This window comes from Ascidiella aspersa, chromosome 1 (assembly GCF_963924565.1).
Source record: "Ascidiella aspersa chromosome 1, kaAscAspe10.2, whole genome shotgun sequence".
NCBI lineage: Eukaryota > Metazoa > Chordata > Ascidiacea > Phlebobranchia > Ascidiidae > Ascidiella > Ascidiella aspersa.
Window position 1 is genome coordinate 40,283,138 of NC_139447.1, and position 20,987 is coordinate 40,304,124.

Here is a 20,987-nt window from a genome sequence, read left to right on the forward strand (position 1 = left end):
TACGTGGCATTGTGATGGAACAAGCGGGCTGCAAGTTGGTATGAAAGCGCAAAAAAATATAAAAAACCTTGAAAGTCAGCGGCGTAATGTTGATGTGATTGTTGTAGAAAATAAACTGAAATATTTGACGCTGCTTAAAAACTTGTTATATCGCTTCGTCATATTTGAAAACTTGCAATATTAAAATATTTTTTCAAACCATTTGAAAAAAATTTTTTTAAAGTACCGTTATACCGATGGCATTATATTTGCACGCCAAAGCACAAAAATGTTTTTTCCCGATAATATCGGATCGTCCACGCGGTCGTTGTGTCGCTGACCTTTCGATTAATATCGGTATTTGTAGTTGTACCAGATGTGTGACGTCACTGGACATGTATTTTTAATGTTTGGTTTTGACTGGGGGCCGATCCCCGAATAAATACCACATTTTACTCGCTTGGCGGATCCTAAGGAACGAGGCTCAAATGGAAATTGTGGACAATCATTGGCTGGAAAAGGCACACAAGTAAAGCGGATGAGATATTGCACTTTAAGTTCAAACCGCAGCCGAGAAGGGAAGGAAAATAAAATAAGACAAACTCTCTTGGTTCGGGAAATATATTCACTAGGAAACATGAATGGCCGATATTATCGGATCATGTTGGTGGCCCATGAGTTCAAACATGGTGGTGACCCCAGGGTTAAAGCATGGTGGTGACCCCGTGATCCCAGGGTTTAAACATGTTGGTGACCCCAGGGTTCAAACATGGTGTTGACCCCATGACCGCGAGGTCACACAGGGAACTCAATCTGTCCGACGCTTCCACTTTCTGACCCGGTTGTGATTGAAGGTCGGTTGCTTGGATTGTTGTAAGCGACCTCAATCGCAGAAACCGAAGTGGGGCCGATGGAACGCGGGATCGTCGACTTCCAGTAGAGGAGGCCACCCACCGAGGAAAGAACCGTCACGCAAACCGCCCCCACTGCCATTGCCGCTATGGTTCCGGGCGGGGGGTGGCCCTTGGGGGAGTCCTTCTGGGTCGAGTGGCCCGCGGAACCTTGCTGGTCCCCGGTTCCAGCGGTAGCCTCGGTTCCAGGTTCACCGTCGCACGCGTGTAGAGTGTAGCGACTGTGGAAGCAAGGGGGAAGTTGGTGGATGTGAAGCATCAATGAACAGCGTCGTGCGCTCGCAACCCAAATGTCGCGCCAATAAATAGTTGAGTTCAATACATTTAAAGGCTGCTTGTGTACTGGTAGCAACGAGTTTTTGGGTACAAGTAGGCAGAAATGACTGTTTGGCCGAGAATTGTAAGACTGATTTCTTATTTCTGATATGTTTGTGTAAAAGTACGATTCCCAAAACTCTACGACGTGATATTTTTTAAAGTTTACTTTTCTATTGTTTTTTAAACTGGTGACAATGGCCATTGTTTGCAACTTCTTTATAACAATGCCTATAAGGAATCTCCGATGCCTGATATTTTGTTCAATTTGCTTTTTTTACAGATTGTTAGCCAAAATTTTATTTGGAGTTATAAGTTCCGTTACTTCAAGTTTTTAAACCTATACAATAAAAACATTTATAGCATACATGAAATTACGTTTAATAAATCGTTGGCGTAAGCTGAAAAGTTTGCCAAAAAGCCTCGAGAAATCAGCGTAAAGTTGAACTCACACGAAGATGGCGGTCGCTTGTATTTTCCTTCCAGTTGCCACTTGGACGAAGAATGTCCTGTTCAGCACACGCACCTTCAGGTCGGTTACCGCGTTCCCGCACACAAACTTGCTCGCCGCGCCGTCAATCGTTGTCAACTGGAAACTGACTGAGATACTTCGCATCTTGGCTTGGCCCAATATGGCGGTGCTGGAATAAAACGTGCCGTGAACGAATTGTGGGTGCAAAGTGCGCTAAATGTAAGGATAGACTTGTTTCAATCAAAAACAGCTCCCCTGGTAATTATAAAATGAATGACATTCACCCTGAAAATGGAGATTTAATAGGTTGCCGAAATGTTGGTTAACAATTATAATTACCAGAGGAACTGTTTTTGAATAAAACAAGCCTATCTTACGTTCAGCGCCCGCGATGACAAGTTTTACTGCTTTAACACAAATGTACGGCATTTTTGAAATAGCTTAATTACTCAATTTTTTTTCGTGTCCAATTTACTCTGAAGTAAACGGCTAGATGTTAAATCACAATTAAGATAAATTAGAAACCATTTACGCAATCAGGCCACAGTAAAGCAGGACAAAACATATCCAGATTTATTGCGTTCGTTAACTTTTGCTATTCCTCCATTACTGCTCAGGGGAAAGATATCTTTTGACGAACACTTACACTTTTATAGTTTTTAGTTTGATTCCAGGCGTTTTTAATAAAAACTAGTCAGCATTTTGTTGATTGGTTTACCGTTCAGGTATAACAGGCCACTAGCATCAATTTAACATAAAGTTGTGTCAATTTTAACCATTCTTGAGATTTCGTTTAAAGCACACAAAGGCAAGCCATCTTTGTAGAAAAAAAACTTGTTTGCAAAAATGCTGCTTTGTTAAAAAAACGGCAAGATAAGAAGGTAAGTCGCACTTTATACAAATAATAATAACAATAATTTAGCAAAATGTAGACCTTGAAAAATTATAAATAGGATGGATATGAAATAAGCTATTGTTGCCAGGCATAATATATAACGGAGTGTTGCTCTTCCAGAAGCAAAAGAAGAGCAACACTCCGTTAAATAGGATGGATATGATGGTTCATTTAAAAAGTAGCTCCACCTGCAGTTACGTTACAAATTCAATTACCAGAGAAAATGTTTTGTAATTAACGTTAAAGCTGGGAGCGCAAAGAACGAAATATTTGAACCAGCCTTTCTTCACCTGGGGTAAATTTCTTCGTTTTAGGGGGTAAATGAGCTAAATGATCAAATTATCCACATCAGTTGACGGGATATAAAAATGAGCCAGATGTAGATATTGGTAGCCTACTTTCCTATTTCAGATTAACTGCATATTCGAAGCTAGCCTATAGTAGCCTATTGATTCTTTATCGTCCAAGTGTCGGTAACGTTATGTTTCGCTAATTGACACTTTTTTTAGTTTATTGGCAATATCCTTGTCTCGTAGTTTTGTCGTTACCAAAGGACAGCCGTCGCATTGAATATAACTGATGTAATTTGTTACTTTCGTTTTGATAAATGAGCACTAGTTTATATATTGGGGGTAAATCTGATATTTATCTTTGTTAAAAGGGTAAAACATACAAAAAGGTTAAGAACCACTGATTTCGCACCCGTTCATCTTTGGAAGCGCTTGGATGACTTTCTTCAGTCGATCCACAAAGTCGGTCGCTTTGGAGCGGTTTGGGGGGTCCCCCAACCACTTGTACAGATCCTTGAAGGAAATGTTGACGGTTGCGCAAGACTTGGGTCCTGGGTGAAAATAAGGGGGTAGGGGTAAGTTCAGGAGGCTTGTTGACGTCAGTTGGGAAAGTTTGTGTTCGGTTTGTTAACGACCATACAAAAATGATTTTAACATTGAAATTTACAAAAGATTTGCTATATCTACAATCTACATATAATAGGTTTAGTATTTCAATTAAGTCAGGATTGGGAAAACTCAAAAGAAGATTATTCCTCCGAAATATTACCGCACCGATAAACTAGTCAGTTTGTAAGAGCTCAAGCAGAACTTTAATTTTTTAAATCCAATTTTTTTTCACCAAGTTGCCCTAAACATTATACATAATTACCTTTCAAATTTCTTGCTATTGGAGCTTTGATGCTGCATAGTTGCCTTGAAGAAGGACACCTGATGCTTCCTGTGGTAAAAACACATTAATGAGATGTCATTATCATCTTCAGTTAATATGAGTGAGAAGTAAACTAAAGCATCACTTTTAAAAGATGGAACGCAATTGTTACCATTCGGAGTTTCTATAATCGGACCATTGAAGATAATACAAGTTCGTATTGAAACGTCCTCATTAAGATGATGTCGATCTACCCGACCTTTTTGGCTTTAAAAGTCACCATTTTCGAGTAACAACTAGACAAAAACTAGACATAAGCCTCTGTATGGGCTTTGATATTCTTATTACGTCTAACTAGACAAAACGTTCAGTTAATGTGACCCAAATTGTATTGAAGGTGGAAACACAGAAAGGACTGAGGTTTTTAATATAAATAATATAAGTTACATTAACTGAAGATGATACAAGTTCGTATAGAAACGTCTTAATCAAGATGATGTCATTAAATTGATTGCGTAAACTTTCCAGAAACACATTGTGCCCAACTCACCTCCATATCCTGGTATTTTGACGACCCCTCTTGTGGGGCAGACCACCCAGCTCGCCCCCCTCACCCTTATCTCAAGGGTGCGTGAATCGTTGCATCTGTGCTCGTAACAACGACCTTCCTCTGCAACCTCACGCTTCTCGCGATGCTGGGAGCTCTCGGCGTCCTGAGAGTGGAAAGTTCGGAAAATTAAACAACAAATTAGGAATAGGGAATCAGGCGCTGATCAGTGGATTTTTTTTTAATTTTTTTTTCGTTTAAATTTAATTTCTTTAATGCTGGGAGCTCACGTCGTCCTGACGAAACACTAGTGTTGAATGAAAGATCGTCAGGTGTCAGCAATGAATTGATCAGTTTGGGTTATGTTCTACGACTACGGCCAAATACTAAATGTTTATAAAAATTGTTTTTATTAAATTTAAAATCGATACACACTACTTGCTGATGTAAAGTATATTAATGACATCAAACAAAGGTGACGTAATGAGTCCCGCAATCTAAGTGTCGGGCACGAACCTGTGTTTGAAGTGCTGATAGGTTGGAGATGAAGCACCTGCTGTTGATGTTGTAAACCTCGCCGTGCTGCGAACCTTCCTCACTTTAAACAACACAAGGTAAGTGGGCTTACTGCGATCACATAACATTGATCATATATGACTCGGCGCTTTGTAACCAATACGCCAGGAGGTTTCCAGGTACACCGGGGCACGTGAAAACATTTTTTTTTGTTTCTTTCCGTTCGCTGAGCGAAGCAGGAATACAGTATTTTATAAATAATATAAAACATTGCACTACAAAAGTGATTTGCTTATTTATTGTTGAGTAATTGCTATTGCAAGCTGTGTAACACTGGGATTGAGATTGCGCTGGTCTGTTAAAATAAATAAATCATTTTAGTTCTCGTGTAAACAAGACCAGATATCGCTTAAAGAAAAAGTTACTAAATTGTTCAAAAAAAAACACTTTTCTTCTGAAAGGTTCACTCCACTTAATTGGACCATTATCAAACATGGATGTAAAGCTAGTACTTTTTAAACGTAAGTGTCAATAATTATGTTATTTATTCTAAAATTTTGTTTTACATAAATTAACTTACAAATGCTTTAATGCTTATCATAAAAATTCCTAATAACCCCAATGGAAGTTATTAAGTTCACAAACTTCAAATTTACATGTTTTTTTGCAGTTTATTCAAAATAACAACTCACGTTTGATTGGAGGCTATCCAACATTCAGAACCTCTCGATGGTTTGTAGATTTTACAATTCTCTAGGAACTGGGTCTTCTCACAAACACCCTTGTCCAGGTGTAAGTAGTGGCAGCCGTTCATCAAACTAATCAAAAACAACACTTGCTATTTTTTGTAGGTTATTCAATGAAATATACACACACATATGTGTTCAACAACTGTGATCTAATCCTTCTGAAGCTGCTTTTTGACCAACGACTACGGCTTACGTATAATTGGTACACCGAAAAGCCATCGCAGACTCACCTAATCTGTGGATCTATGATGCAAGCAGGGCAGACTAGAAAAAACAACTAGCCTGCAGTGAGGTTCGAACTCACGACCTACCTTACATCATTGAGCGACTGATTCGGTGAGTTTGCGATGGCTTTCGATGTACTTCTGGGTCAATATTAAAAAGCAATAAAACAACAAAAGTGGTATCGCAAAGGTTTCAACCACAGTCACATTCACCTAACATTAAACAAAAACCGAAAATCTTGTCAAACCTTGGTTTAAAATTACAGGATTAGAGCTTGTTTTATTTCTTGAAGTAAATTAAAAAATTACATTAATTTTGAAGTTTGGACAAACAGACTTTATAACAAAAACAATTTTCACCAAATTACGGCGCAGGTCTTAATTAAGCTGAAATGTGTAATTGATTTATTTACGGAAATGTTTGCTGGATACAAACATACAAAAAATGATGAAGTATTAAACTAAACGGAAAAGTCATAAAGTTGATTTTATACTTTGTCAAACGTTTTGTTTGCTTAAAATCAAGCAAATAAAAATCTACACAAACTTTTAAATTCGGTCGGGATCGTCAAGCACTAATTAAAAAATGTTAACCTCTAAAAACACACGCAATACTGACCTGTTTGAGGTGCAGAAGTATGGGTTTTCCCCGCTGCTACAGTACGACTGGGTAGCGAAGTCACACCCGGCCTCTTTACCCCATGTAAGGTTCTGGGCTTGGGTGAAGTCAACCTTGTACCACCCACTGTCCTCAAACACAGCAAGCGTAATGCGGTCTAACACAGTGAGGTGAGCCTTTGTGCAAACGTTCCAAATTAACTATAGGCATTGTCGACGTCATAATGCTTTGTTAAAGTTAAAGGTTTAGAACTGAGATATTATGCAACACACTTGTTTTAAACATGGTTGGGTGTATAAATAGGATATTAGGTACAATAAATGTAGAAAAAGCAAGGGGATAAACGTAAATTATAGGAATTTATGCCTTTGTTTAAATGGTTTATTTAAACTATAGCTATTTACGAAGTCATAATGGTTCATAACCGAGCTCCACGAAATAAATGCCAAAAAAATTCAAGCGTTTGTGTAAAAGTTCTATTTGAACTATGACCATTGTAAACGTCACAATAGTTTGTTTAATAACTGGACTGTCATGTTGATAAAACAGTTTTTTAACAAGGGTTCATAATTAATGTCGACAGAATTGTTGCTTACTGTTTGTTTACTGCCTTAACAACATGTGCGGTAATAATTAACAAAAGTATATTCAAACATCATGGTTATGAATAAAGGACAAGCCAAGAAAGGATTTTTAACTCACGGTCGATAACTGCAGTTTTATTCGGGTTTTTATGAAATTGAAAAGCATATTGAAGGTCATGATTAGGGATCTTTAAAAGTGGCACTTTAAGCAATTCCACTTGGAACTTTGCTCAATTGATTCCTAATACAAGAGGCTCTCCAAAAATCTTCAAATTTATCGGGAAGTGGGGCTGTTATGACATCACAATGGCAATACAGAAATCAAACGTTTAGTGGTTTAAACCAAGTAAAAATACTTTGCTTGGATGGAATGTCTGTTACTTTTTACATAAATGCACAAAAACTTGGTTTTGATTGACCTTTTAGTTAAGCGGGAAAAATGATTTCGCACAAAATGAAGTTTAATTCCCAAGTTGCCTCAAATTTGACTTAAATTCACTTCCAAATACAATATAAAACATTGATATAAGTAACATGTAAATCATAGTTTTTTGTTTAATTTTGATTTAACTATTGCTTTATGCCAAGCTTTAATTGATTTATAACCAAACTGCCACTTTAATCAAATAAATCGTTTAGGCCCTTGTAAAGTATTTAGAGTTTTAGAAGCAATTTAATTTTCATATTCTGGCTCGAGTTTGACCGGAAGTAGTAAACAGTCCAATGGTATTATGGCGTCATTTACAGGGTAAAAGTTACTGTGCATTATTCTAATAATTTTTAGTTCACCAGACTATTATCAGTGTATCGTAAGCTGGATGACTTGCAAGCAGCGATAACATTATTCGTTTAGTCTAAGGGAGCAGCTGATTGAGGTGTTCCGAAAATAAAACAAGAAAGTTCCAAGCCTGTATTGATGCTAACGGGAGACAGTTTTAACATTATTTATAATTGTCATTCATATTTAACTCCTGGAATACAAATGTCTGTTAATAAATAAATAGAGCATTCCGAAACATCCTGTATAAAATATTCTTGGCCGACCATGGTCCATGCAGACCAAAAATATTTAATAACCCCCACTTGGTATTAACATGTGTATACTTGTAATTTGCAAATCTTACCAAGCCAAGCGAAGCGGTCATTATGGAAGGTTGGAGGTATCTGGATTCCCAGTGTGAACTTATCGAACCAGTCTGAAAAAAAACCCACATACATATGACTAACTTTGAGACAGAATACACAAATTTACTGGTATGACTGCTTTTAACTAAAAAAAAAAAGTTTTACGTATATATTTTTTTAAGGATAAGTTAGTTTATTGCCATTTGCCAATTTTTTTAAATTTTGACACACACACACAAAAAGTCACCAAACTAGATTTATAAAACAGAATTAAAAGCACACTAAACTAAATGCAGAGAAAATGAGTTTATTGTTCTTTTCTAATTTTAATTACTTACAAACCTAGAGACTTAAATAGTTGTAAATAATTAGCACACACATACCCCTTCTAATGGGCCTTTAATGTCGGAGCAGTTGAAATGATTGTCCGATTCTCGGTCCACGGCAGGACTCGAAATCTTGTAATGATCTCCGACCTTTTCAACAACGTTTCCTTGATCTTTACATTCAAAGCGTATCTTTGTGTCGCCAGGTGCCTGTGAAACCGAAAGTTTTTTTGTTTGTTTTTTTTCATTAGAACAGGGTTTTCAACATCCGATGCCACAGTCTTCGGGGTCAAAATTATAAAATGGTATAATTGTTATTTTTTATTGTTTGACTGCATATATATATATATGTTTCTTAAGTTGTAAGTTCATTGCCCTGAAATGTATTTCCTGTATAGGTCAGGAACTTATAATTACAAATATTGTCGAAGGAATAATTTTATAACTGAAGTAATGACAAGCAGCAACAGCTTATTCATTTTTATTACAGTCAGTTGTAAATATTCTTATGCTGACCTTAACCCTCAAGACCTCTCTTATTCATCTGAAACATAAGCAGGGTACACAAATTTATGAGAACTATTGGGAGGGGCCAAAAGATTAAAAGTTGAGAACGTTTGTTTAGACGATTTGCAAATGAGATGAAAAGAAACTTGGTTTAATTCGGAATTATAAACAGTTTTTCTTTAATGTGAACTTAATGCAGCATTCCAGCAATTCTATTCGGATGAATTCAATGGCCACTTTTTTAAAGTAATAAAATGATTCATCAAAATAGAAATTGGCAGGAAGAAAAATAATAATACTTGACCCACCCAAACTCGCACCCTAACCCAAATAATGTTAACAATATAAACCCCGACACAAATGTGGTAGGCTTCTAAACCAGAGCCAATGTAATTTACACTAAGTTAACAGTTGAACTAAAATTAGAAAAAAAGTAACATTTATTGATTAAAATGACATTCTGATATACAAAATTGAAAACTTTTTATGCTTTGAAAAAGGCTGATGGATTAAAGTAAAAACTACTCAACACAGATCAAACTCACACAAGATATGTGGTTAATTTATAGGCGACAGCATTTTAACTTACTGTGGGCATTTTGCTGTACTTTTGAAACTTGTCAAACAACTTGCTGGAAAACCCAAGGATGTGGAAAAATTCATGAAGAACAGTCTATAAACAAAGATAAATGCTTAAATAACTGTCACATCTAAGAACAGTTTACAAAGCACACAACAACTAATATTGAAATTGAACAGTGTATTATACATAATAGGAAAAGCTCACTTCTAGCTACAAGCTACCTTAATATCTGTTGTTCTTTGTCTATAAATCATTGATTTTTTACTATCAGACTTACCTGTCATTGTATTATTTCTGCACAAGCGTTTCTCAACATTTTTTTGAGGTCAACCAAATAGTAAGCGAAATAGTGAACTTTGGCAAGTCGATTCTCTTCACTGACTTTTTATTTGTGGACAAAACTTCGCCAATAGCACAAATAAATTTGAATTTAATTAATACTACTGATCTCTTTTATTTGTCCAAGGTTTTTTTCTATTTGAGGAATCTTTCTCAGAACCAATTTCAACAAACCTACATGCTGATGAATGCAGCCGACAAGCAAATCAAACGACAACCTAATTATGGGCCGCACCCGTACATAAGTTGAGAAACACCGCTCTAGGATGTGTCATTCATGCAATGTATAAGTCGTGGTTTAAAGCAACTTTTGTGTGAACACACTTACCAGGTAGAAACTCTCCCAGTTAAAATCATCAGAAGACAATGTTTTTGGACAGAAGTTTGCGTAACCGGCAAGTGGTCGATTGCATTGGTCGAGTCGGCAAAACATAGAGAAGCCAAACACGCCCTGAAAAACAAATCGTTAAATTTCAATAATATTGGTGTGTACAGAAGTTAACCAGTGTTCGTAAATGCCAAAGTAATGGTCACATTATGATAAGTAACAATTTCCTTAAACAAAAAATATATGTTGTGAGTTTTTAAAGCAAATTTGAATCCATGTTGTTTGTCAGGCCCAGCTACTTTTATGAAAGGACAGTTTCACATATGGTCTAGGTTTAGAGTTCAAATCCCACTGCAAACAAGTAATTAAAGCAACAAACCTTATATAAATTATTAGGGGGAGTGGACTTTTTACATCAATATTTTAAATTAAACTTACATCTGTATTACAGTGAGATTTTTGTTTGGATCCAATATAAATCACAGTATCAGTAAATTCAAGGCCTTCTCCGTCAAGGAAATAATTATGAGGTATGTTGTTTGTATCGTACGTAGAAAAACCTTCCAAATGATCATCTGGAATCTTGAAACAAAATTTTGTTATTAGATCAACCAAAATACCAAGCATTTAAACAATAAAATAAAATTTCAATAATATCTGTTTTCTCAAAAATAAGTTGTAATTTAAAAATGGATTTTTTCTTTTTTATGTATATGTAGCAAAACAGCAAGCATAAAAATTGTTGTTATTCGATCTTTAAAAATTGAAAAGCGCAAACAACCAACTAAAACCACTTTTCCAAATCATTATGTTCTTAAAAATTGCAATTTATATATAAATTTAAATTTTAAAACATTTTTATATGAATAGCATAAAAACAGCTATTACATTCCAATAAGTGAAATGGCTGTGGCGTATTTATATTTTGTGCTCAACCATTAAGGAAAAAAATAGGATTTTAGTAAATTAATTGACATAAAAACCAAGTTTGTAGGTTTAAATGGATTAGTTCGACCACAGTTCCATGGTCCACTGCACAGCTTTTACAAAAAGCACAAATATTTCACGGTTGACCGCGCATGTTTGCAAGCGAAGAAAAATGTTGCCAGCCTGGTTTCAAATGACACAGACTGTGCGGTTGTTGACATGGCAACAGTTCAAACACAACAACACACAGAAGGCATAGCAACTGGTCGTTACTGGGAATGTTCGGATGTTCTACTGTGGCTGTGGTTTCATGTATGGGTGACAAAATAAACTGCAGATGCTATGCCTTAGGTACAGCTTATCACTTTTGGATGGTTGTATAATAGAAAAATCATCTTTCATGATTGAATTAATTTTAAGGTATGGCCCTACTTCTGTATAGGCTTCCGGACTCATTTTCTTGAGATTTTTTTGAAACATTCAAAATGCTACCTACTTCTGTATGGGATTTGATATTTGTTCTACCTAGAACTACAAACCCCAGCTGTTAGACTTTGGTGTATTAAGTTCACAGTTAAGCTGAATTGTACATTGGTGTATATTGGAAGTTGTTTGATTGTATTTATAAGCATATTTATTTTACCTTAAAACCAAGGCATTCCTCCCCAGAGTAATAATTGTTGAATCTTGCACATCTGTAAAACGATAAAACATCAATAAAACAACAACAGGTTCCAAGGGAAAAAATAAAAAGTTTGTAAAATTTTCTAGAAACTTCCTAAACAAAATGTTTATAGATTGTTATTTCAAAAATATTTTTAAGAACTTGAAAAGCAAAAGTAAAACAATTTTTAATTTGTTCATTTTCAACATAGTAAGTGTATATATAACGTCGAGACGTCTGCCTCAGCGGTATAGAGTACACTTACTATTAGTGCCTTCTCTCTATGTTTAAAATGAATAAAGAGTTATTCGAAACGTTCAAAATGCTACCTACTTCTGTATGGGCTTTGATATTCTTATTATGTCTTACTAAAACCTTAAACCATTATGCTCCAAAATTTTTAATTTAGTTGTAAAAACGGTAAAAAAACGGTAAATGAATATATTTGTTATAGACAACCAAATTCATTAATGTAAGTTAAACTTAAAAGCAGATGTTGGAAATATTTTTCTTTAAAAGATATTCTCCATATTAATTTAATTTAAAGTATATTTTACACAAAAAAGAATTACTTACTTTCCTTTAACACCAAATGGTGTTGAGTAATACGATGAACAAATATCATGGCGAGATAATAAAAGTCGTTCACTTACAGGAATCACTAAATGTAAAAAAAAAACAATATTTAAACCAAAAATAACACATTGCACTTAAGCTTATTTATATGCTATATAAATTAGTTAGTTAAGGGAATATAAAAAGACTTAAATTCATAAATGTGAATTGATTTTAAAACGTAAAAAATGATTTTTTTAATCGTAAACTACAGCCTACATATTTTGATATTTAGAAATGTGAATTGATTTGGACATAGGGTTAGCCTTGAAACAATACAAATGTTACACAATCTTAAAGATATTCAAGCAGTATAATTATAAATTAAAACTTAGTTTAAAAATTCAAATGACAACAATCAGTGTGAGAAAACTTTTACTTGCTGGGCAAATTAAGGGCAAAATACTTCTTTAAAACTTGTATTAAATAGTTTGGTTGTGTAGCTCGTCCTAGCAACGGTTGCCACGACAGATAGTTAATAGTCCGACCAAGTGTGGAAGTGGAGTTAAGTACTTGTGCTTAAGATAATTGTTTTCACACATAAGTGGGTTGGATTGTCACAACAAGAGAATTCCACCGACAACAAAGAACCGATGCTGGTGTCCAACCTAATGTGGCTATTTATATACTTTAATGTTTTACAATCTGCCCAACGTTTTGGTAAAAAATTAACGATTGAGAAAATAAAGATTTCCAAATAATTAACTTATGCGCATCTGCTAAAGTTAATAAATGTAATACTTAATTCTAGGGTTGGCAAGCCTGTCAATTGACCGGTCAAATACGGTCAATTGACCACACTTTATTTAACCGGTCAAATACTTATATTGGATTTAAATGTTGTAAATTTTTTAAGAGTTGTTTTGTGATTTGAGTTTTGAATAATCTTGATTGTAACTTTTTTAAAGAATTCAAATATAAAATTGTAGGGTTTACCTGATGCAAACATGCAAACACAGGTTCTGTGGTAATCACAAAGTGTTTGTTATAGCAAAGTAGATTTATTTTGTTTAGAATAAGTACACATATATCATGAATCGCGTTTGTCATAAAAGAAAACACTAGTTCCAGTGGTGGGATTCAGCCGGTTCGCACCGGTTCTGTAGAACCGTCCCAAGAAATTTTATGAGATCAACAAACCGGTTAGCAGCATTACTGGTTACTGTCAACAGATTTTTGCATCTTATCTGATACTCCGAATTTTGAGATCTAAGTAGCTCACGTGTTTGTTTTTTTCATAATGTACAATGGTTAAGTTCTCAAGTAAAAGTTATACATTGTGTTAATTTTTTATAATTATTTTTTTTTCTTTTGTGATTGTTTGTCTGAAAATTGAATTGCTACGTCATAAGTACAAGTAAAAAACGCTGCTTTTCAATGTGGCTGTTATATAGCAGTGATGGGATTCAGCTAGTTCGCACCATTTGCTGGAACCTGGGGTTGCACCCAGTTTTTGCAACTACTTTAATCTAAAGAATAGGTTGTTAGAGAGTTTGGTTTATAAGAATGTGATAGGAAAAGAAGACGTTGTCTTCATAAAACGTAGTTCTGTCGTAGATATAAAAATTATCTGTTTACTGCCTAAAAATAAGACTTTTTGTAACAGGACCGGTTTAAAATGTGACTTTTGCGATAGAAACTGCTAACAATAAAAATGTTTCCCACCACTGGGTATACCACAATCTTTTTTACTGATGCATTTATTTGTTGTAAAATTTCGTTAATAAACTTGTTGGCTTTACTTGGTGGTTGTAGTAATGGTAAAAGTTACTACAATACTGCTATAGTATTGCTTGCAAGATGGGCATTGTTTTGCAAAAATTCTTATTGATAATCAAAAAATAATTGTTTTTGTTTTGCAAACTATTGTACTTAAACCAAAATGTTCATATATTTATTTAAAGTTAAAATCAAGGTTTATTTTTAACTTTAATTGCATTTTGATTGTGTGTATAGTATTTGACCAATATTTGACCTATTTGACGAGTATTTGACCGGTCAATTGACCGGATTTTATTTGACCGGTCAAATGCCCAACCCTACAGTTAATTCTAATGTGCAAAACTGGTAAAAAATTTAGTTATAAATAGTTTTACATTAAATTGTAGCAGTGAGTTCTCAACTATTTTTAAAACCTACACAACACAAAATAATCATTACCTATTTTAAGCATAAATTTGTTTAAGTTTATTCTCATTTCAAAAAATATAACTTGGACTAATTGGGGATCACAGTTTAGAAATATTTGGCAGAATAAAACACCATAAAATGGAGTTAAAAAATGAATCTCTGATTTTAAAATTGTGAAATCCATCACAAGCATGCAAACTACACACAAAAATATTAGGTTTTAAGAACCTCTGGCAAAATATGCAAAATTTTAATTAAAAATATAACTACAACTCTTGGACCACACATTTGGTTAACTGTATAACAAGACTTTTGACTCACCTGATAAAATCTTTGGAATGGCCTCTTTCGCTCTCTCTACTGCCACCTGCAGCCTAAAAAATTCCTTCGATTGATTCGAAAAGGCCATATTTTCAGAATCGTACCAAATCTTGAGACGCAGTGGCTTAAATAAATCGTCGAGTTGTTTTTCATCGACGTACGATCCAACAAAGTAAGGTATCGTGGGAACTTGCGTGCTGATATCGTTACGCTCCATTTGTCTTTTTCGCCGATGTCGTCTTCGGAAGACTTTGTGTGCTCGATTCCTGCAACGATGTTTTGACGAACGCCTTCTTCTTCGAACCATGGGTGGCTCATGTTTGTCGTGGGATCGTTCGGAGGTTGTAATCCGCGTTTCCCATTTGTAGTCGTAATAATATTCATAGCCTTGTTCTTCTGTGGATTTTACATCAACGGTGGATATTTCTTCTATCGCTGGAACGGTCGTAACATCGACATCAAGTCCAGGTTGTACGTCGTTGTTGTAAGTTTGTGTGCTTTGTAGCGGAACTGGAGCGTTTAAATCATCGTGGACACATTTTGCATCAACCACAAACGGAACCCCGCTAAATCGATGGAAAGTCGATCCCAAGAGCAGAGTGACCATTATCGATGATATTAATAAACGAACAACTGAATACGAGCATTTAGTGGTAAGCAGAAGAGAATTTTTGGGGCATATTTTCATTTTCCAGTGTTGAAATTCATGAGATTGATGATGATGTAGCTTGGCTGAGTAAACTGCTGATGTTTTAAGTTAAGCATGACGAAATCAACGTCAATGCTTCGACAAAAAAAGTAGTTTTACGGTTAGAATTAAAACTGTCTCCCTGAATTAAAAATAAATTTAAAACATGGAAGGATTTGAAATTAAGGTTCAATATCAAAAACTCTTAAAACATTATTAAAAACAATTTGGTTGTACAACATATATATATGCGAGTTACTAGTTAATTTAAGAACAAATGACCCAATTCAACCATTTATAAAATTAAGCAATGTTGGGTATTGGAGCATCTAGAGTTTGTGTAACATTTCAAAATTAAATAAAAGATTTAAATTCCAAAAGATGACTTCGTAACTTTCTAAAATTAGATTAAAATTAGAGAATTCGTTGCAATGGTCTAAAATTCTATCTACCACAAACAATTATTAAATCAGCGCACATTATTTGGGTTGGGTTGTTGGTTAGTGTTTGGGTTCGGCCAAGTATTATTATATTTATTACTCGACGATAACCCGCAGCCTATTCCAAATAATGTTTGTTGTGGTAGGATTCTAGACCAGCGCCAAATTCTCAAAAAATGAAAATACAACAAACCTGACTAGAATTATGTTTACTAAAAATTCTAAATCAGAAGTTTTATCAATTTAAATGACAAAGGTTTATTCACCAAGATTGTCCCATTTAGGCCTTTTAATTCACCAACATGGCATAAAAATTATTCCGACTAAAAAACTAAAAACAAACTGTTCAAACAAATGAGTAGTTTTTAAAAATCGAAAATAAGATTACAATTAAAACACATAAATGATTCACAGATTAGTATTAGAAACATTTCACTTCATTTTGTCAATTTAAAAACCTAGTAGCATCCAGTTGTCCAAGTCTGCCCTGGGGACAACACACACAGTGTTAATATTCAACTTTTCAATAAAACGTTAAATAACACAGCGCTGGTCTAGAATCCTAACTCACCAACATCCAAACACTAACATGCGGCCGTACCCTAACCCAAATAATGTGTGTTGGTTAAATAACTGTTTCAATGATGTGGTAAGATTCTAACCAGCGTCAAAACATGTTTTACTGTACATTGGCAAGAAAAGTAAAACATTTTTGGAAAGTCACTATGCAACACTTAAAACAAAACTTACTAACTCAAACTTATAAATGAATATCTGAACTTTGTTTACACTTATTGAGTCGAAAATATGCTGTTATCATTTTCTTGAGTTCAATTTTACGAGTTAGTTAAAAACACTTCAATAACTTTTGTTGTTACAACAAATTTAAAACATCAGCGCTGTGTTGTCTCACTAATGGGTAGATATTTAGAACGCCATTTTGTTTAAATAGTTACAAATATAAAACGAAGGGAAATTGCATGTTTGCTTTTCAAACAGAAAGAAATTAAGTAAACCAGATATCAACTAATCGCGTGTTATCTTTTAACTTAAGGTCATTCAGGTCCATTTTTTAACTTTAAATTGCCGAAATATCCGAAAAAAATAATGTTGACGCCCTGAATAAGGCATAACATAAATTTATTGAGGAGTTATTCAAAACTGTTTTTTTCTTGTAGATGCATGAATACAGTTTTAGTCAGAGATCTAAACAAATCTCTTTGGTTTCAGTGGCGCCATTTTTTAGAAATAATTGAAAAAATCACCTTAGTGCCCATTTATAGCATCTACACCAAACAATCAATGGGCTAAATATTTGTTTTGGACTTGAAAGAAGACTGATTAGATCTCTCAATAGCAAAAAAACAAAAACAATTTCTTTATAATTAGATTTGTATTTATCGAATTCAAAATCGTGAATACAATAAATACTATTAAAATGTAACACAGGCCGCAAAATATAAAAACATTTACAACAACGTTAAGTTGCATAACAGTTTGTATTAAAAATCAAAATCGTAACAAAAACGTGCAATTTATTGAGATGGCGTAGTTGATCTGACGTCACGTCATTGAGGTCATCTATTCCGGACACGACATCTGCAGCGCAATTGACATGTTTCAACATTCCAAGTCAAATTCTTGGTAATAAACTACGCTTAGTTTGAGGTAATACTTAAAAAGTTTCGTGAAAATCAACATAATAATTAAACTGTGGCTTGAATTACAAAGTTTAAAGGTTGGATCATGTTACCGCTAGTTCTACAGATATTTGAGCAGCAAAAAAGTGTTTGACAGATAATGCTAGAAGTACCGCATTTAACAAACGATTTAAATTGAAACGATGTTAAGTCGTAATTTAATACACAACAGTCAAATTAGGCTAAATGTTCATATAATTTTATGAATACTAGGAAAAATAGAACTTCGTAAAATCACATGGTGCAACAAAATAGAACTTCATAGAATTGCAACGTGGTAAAAGTCACTTATTTGTTGGTCAAAAAACCTAAATTGTTGTTCATGAAAACAAGAACAGAAAAACATCTCTCTAAAAATTATTGAAAAACACCTTTTTAGCAAACATACAAAAGAAAATTGAGGTTGGTTGGTATTAATCAGCAAATGTGCAACTGTTGACCAGTAATTTCACGTTGGGATGCAATAGACCAGTGCATCTAATTTTTTTATTCTGCTTATTTAAAAAAATTGGCAGCCCATAAATTGTCGAAGAAACAAAATTGAAAAAAAATGTTACAATAAATACTTTACCTTCGAGTTGTAAATTTAATGGTAAAGATGTACAACGGCTAACATAACATATAAATTATTTTCAAATAAAGCTGAAAAAAGCATTGTTTAAACAAGCTGGTGAGAGTAGGAAAGGGTGAGGCTTACTAGGGTAATCTATTCAATAAAATAAAGAATAAGGCATATTTTGCCTTGAAAAAGTTTTATTGAAAATGAGCCGCGTACCGGATTGCATTGCTTGGCAGAACGGATCCGGCCAGCTGGTTGCCCTAGTCCAGTTATTTGTTTTTTACTGCGGCGCCAATATTTTGTTGAAACTCTTGATAGTGGCCTCGTTGAAAGGTTTTGGAAGTTCACTTGCGGCATCCACAAACACCTGCACAGTGTCCACAACTGCAGCTGCCTCCTTGTGGTAGTTTTCAGCCACTTTCTGCAAGTTGATGTCATCAGCGAAGGATCCGTGCAAGCTGACGTCGGTGTCTTTTACAGGGTCGGTAGGGTATGCGAGCTTGGGTTTGAAGAAAGAGAAGAAGAACTGGACACTTGTGTTCCCGATCCGACCAACGCTCATGCCAATTAAAACGACCTCGGGAAAACTGAGGGCAGATCTGTGGGTGGAAACGAAAACAAAGACGGGCATAACTTTAAACTATTTTTTTAAGGAAAGAAATTACAACGAAAAATAAAAAGTTGTAAAAAAAAAAAGTTGTAGGTAAGATGAAATGGAGGACCACGATAAAGACCACGATAAAGTCCACTAGACGATAACTTTAAACCAGGGATGCTCCATATTATTGGATCGGAACCAAAACAAAAGTAGAAGTGTCAATACTCGTCCGATAACGAATGAACATAGGCATTACACTATTACAGACATGGTTTGTAATTGTTTTAAAAAAGCATATAATCAATAAATGTAAACAACTAAAGCATTTTGATGCTTAAAACCAGAAAAACATTTTTATCTATTTTGCTTCTTGACCTTAATAACATCATTATTCGTATCTGGTACGCAAAAATTGGGGGCATGTGAGTAAAACATATACAACCAGACATCCTCTAAACAATGTTACTATAAAGTCGGCTAAAGTGGGGTAACTATATTAAAGACTAGGAGAAACAACATAAAAAATTGTTTAAAATGTAAACAAAGCAATAAAAATACAGATTTAGATTTTAATAATGGTTAGCATTGTTAACAACCTTAAAGTGTTTGTAATATATTGTAATTCAAAAAACAAATTAAACAATTCAATTTAATTTATATAAATACTTCATACTTACCTATAAACACAGTTTGACTGGACGGAATAGTTTTTGTGTGTGTCAGCTGATTGGCAGTTTCTGTTAAAACAAATTTAGTGATGGTTTATGTAATAAAACTATAAAAAATATAAGTATTTTTATTTACAGAGGGACAGCAATTTATAGAACCAGATTTATTCACATTTATTTAGTAACAAATTTTTCATTATTTTTTTTTAATATTTTTTGATATTTTTTAATCAAATAAGAAATTTCTATTTACATCTTATTTTCAATAGTATTATTATCAGTATTATCATAAATATTACCTGACATTTAAAAAACAATATAAACAAAACAAAAATCATATTATCTATCGATGACAGCAGGTGTGGTTCTTTATTCACCTGTATATAAACTGCATTGTTGCCGTTCCACTAAAGTTGTGGTATTCAGAAAAGTTGACGTGGTTGAAAGCATCGTTGTCTTTGAAGCGAGTTTGAAGTGGCAGAAAATACCTGGAAATAAAGGGAAAAATACCTAAAAAAACAAATAGGCTTGATCATATAATACACATTGTGTATGTATGTTTGAGAGACTGAGGACACCTCTCTCAAAAAGAGCAAGTAGAAAGTATTTAGGCAAGCATGAGAAGGGGCGATTAATAGAATACAAAGAAATATGATTGCTACCACTATAGGAGTCACTGCAATATCATGATGTTGCACACATTTAAACTTTTAATGATTATATTCAGTGGGAACTTAACTAGTCTGTCAGATATGTAGTTTGCAGCCAATATATAGGTTATAACTCTTTTTTTTTAATATATTTATTTTAAATTATTGAAAACTTACTTGTAAGTCGACAACTTCCACAATTCTTCTGATGCTTTCGATGAAAATTTTCTTGCAAAAAAGTGTTTTGAAACCAAATTACGAATGAACATATTACTAACTATCTCTGCTGAACAATAAAGGTTATTACAAACTTAATTTGCACTTCCCATTGGGTTAATATATATAATACACCTATGAAGAAGTAAATAACACCCTTGATTCAACAAAGATAAGAAAAAAAAACAAGAAATACTCATGATATATAGCAGGCAATAGGCATAATTTATGTCATGATAAAAACTTTGATATTAGGAAACACACTGATTTTACAAATCTGGCATTTCAGGTAAAATAAACTAAAGGTTTATGTGATGCAAAACTAACCAATGCAATCTCCGCTATGGAAACTAGGCAATAACAAAACTGACTAAACTTATGTAAAATATAGTTGCATTATTTGACAATATATTAGCATTTATTGACAAATATATAGCATAATGGGTAAAAAATTTTTTTTAACTGAATTAAATGAGTGTGGTATAAGATAAGTGTATATCAATATAATGAAATGACTTTGCAGTTACACCTTTCAAGTTAAACATCAAAATGTTTCACCAACTGTACTAATTCTGTGATTAGTGAAATTGCATAATCAAGTATTCAATGCAAATATGGCACAACATAATAG

At 34.0% G+C, this 20,987-nt stretch overlaps 2 protein-coding genes across 2 annotated transcripts; both read right to left on the bottom strand.

The window, feature by feature from the left end:
• Nucleotides 1-728: 728 nt before the first annotated feature.
• LOC146170493 (ciliated left-right organizer metallopeptidase-like) lies at nucleotides 729-15,662 on the bottom strand. The gene is made up of 16 exons (XM_083389140.1): nucleotides 14,838-15,662; nucleotides 12,348-12,432; nucleotides 11,751-11,802; nucleotides 10,619-10,762; nucleotides 10,181-10,303; nucleotides 9,520-9,603; nucleotides 8,475-8,633; nucleotides 8,097-8,168; nucleotides 6,389-6,564; nucleotides 5,489-5,614; nucleotides 4,797-4,878; nucleotides 4,284-4,446; nucleotides 3,734-3,802; nucleotides 3,275-3,413; nucleotides 1,658-1,846; nucleotides 729-1,111 (listed from the first exon to the last, which is right to left on the bottom strand). The coding sequence occupies exons 1-16, from the start codon at nucleotides 15,523-15,525 to the stop codon at nucleotides 775-777; spliced, it is 2,688 nt and encodes an 895-aa protein (XP_083245266.1). The 5' UTR covers nucleotides 15,526-15,662; the 3' UTR covers nucleotides 729-774.
• A 2,842-nt stretch (nucleotides 15,663-18,504) lies between these two features.
• Nucleotides 18,505-20,763, bottom strand: LOC146170494 (uncharacterized). Its single transcript, XM_083388718.1, has 4 exons — nucleotides 20,318-20,763; nucleotides 19,868-19,978; nucleotides 19,500-19,559; nucleotides 18,505-18,823 (listed from the first exon to the last, which is right to left on the bottom strand). Exons 1-4 carry the CDS (start codon nucleotides 20,407-20,409, stop codon nucleotides 18,505-18,507), a joined length of 582 nt encoding a protein of 193 aa, XP_083244844.1. The 5' UTR covers nucleotides 20,410-20,763.
• Nucleotides 20,764-20,987: the final 224 nt, after the last annotated feature.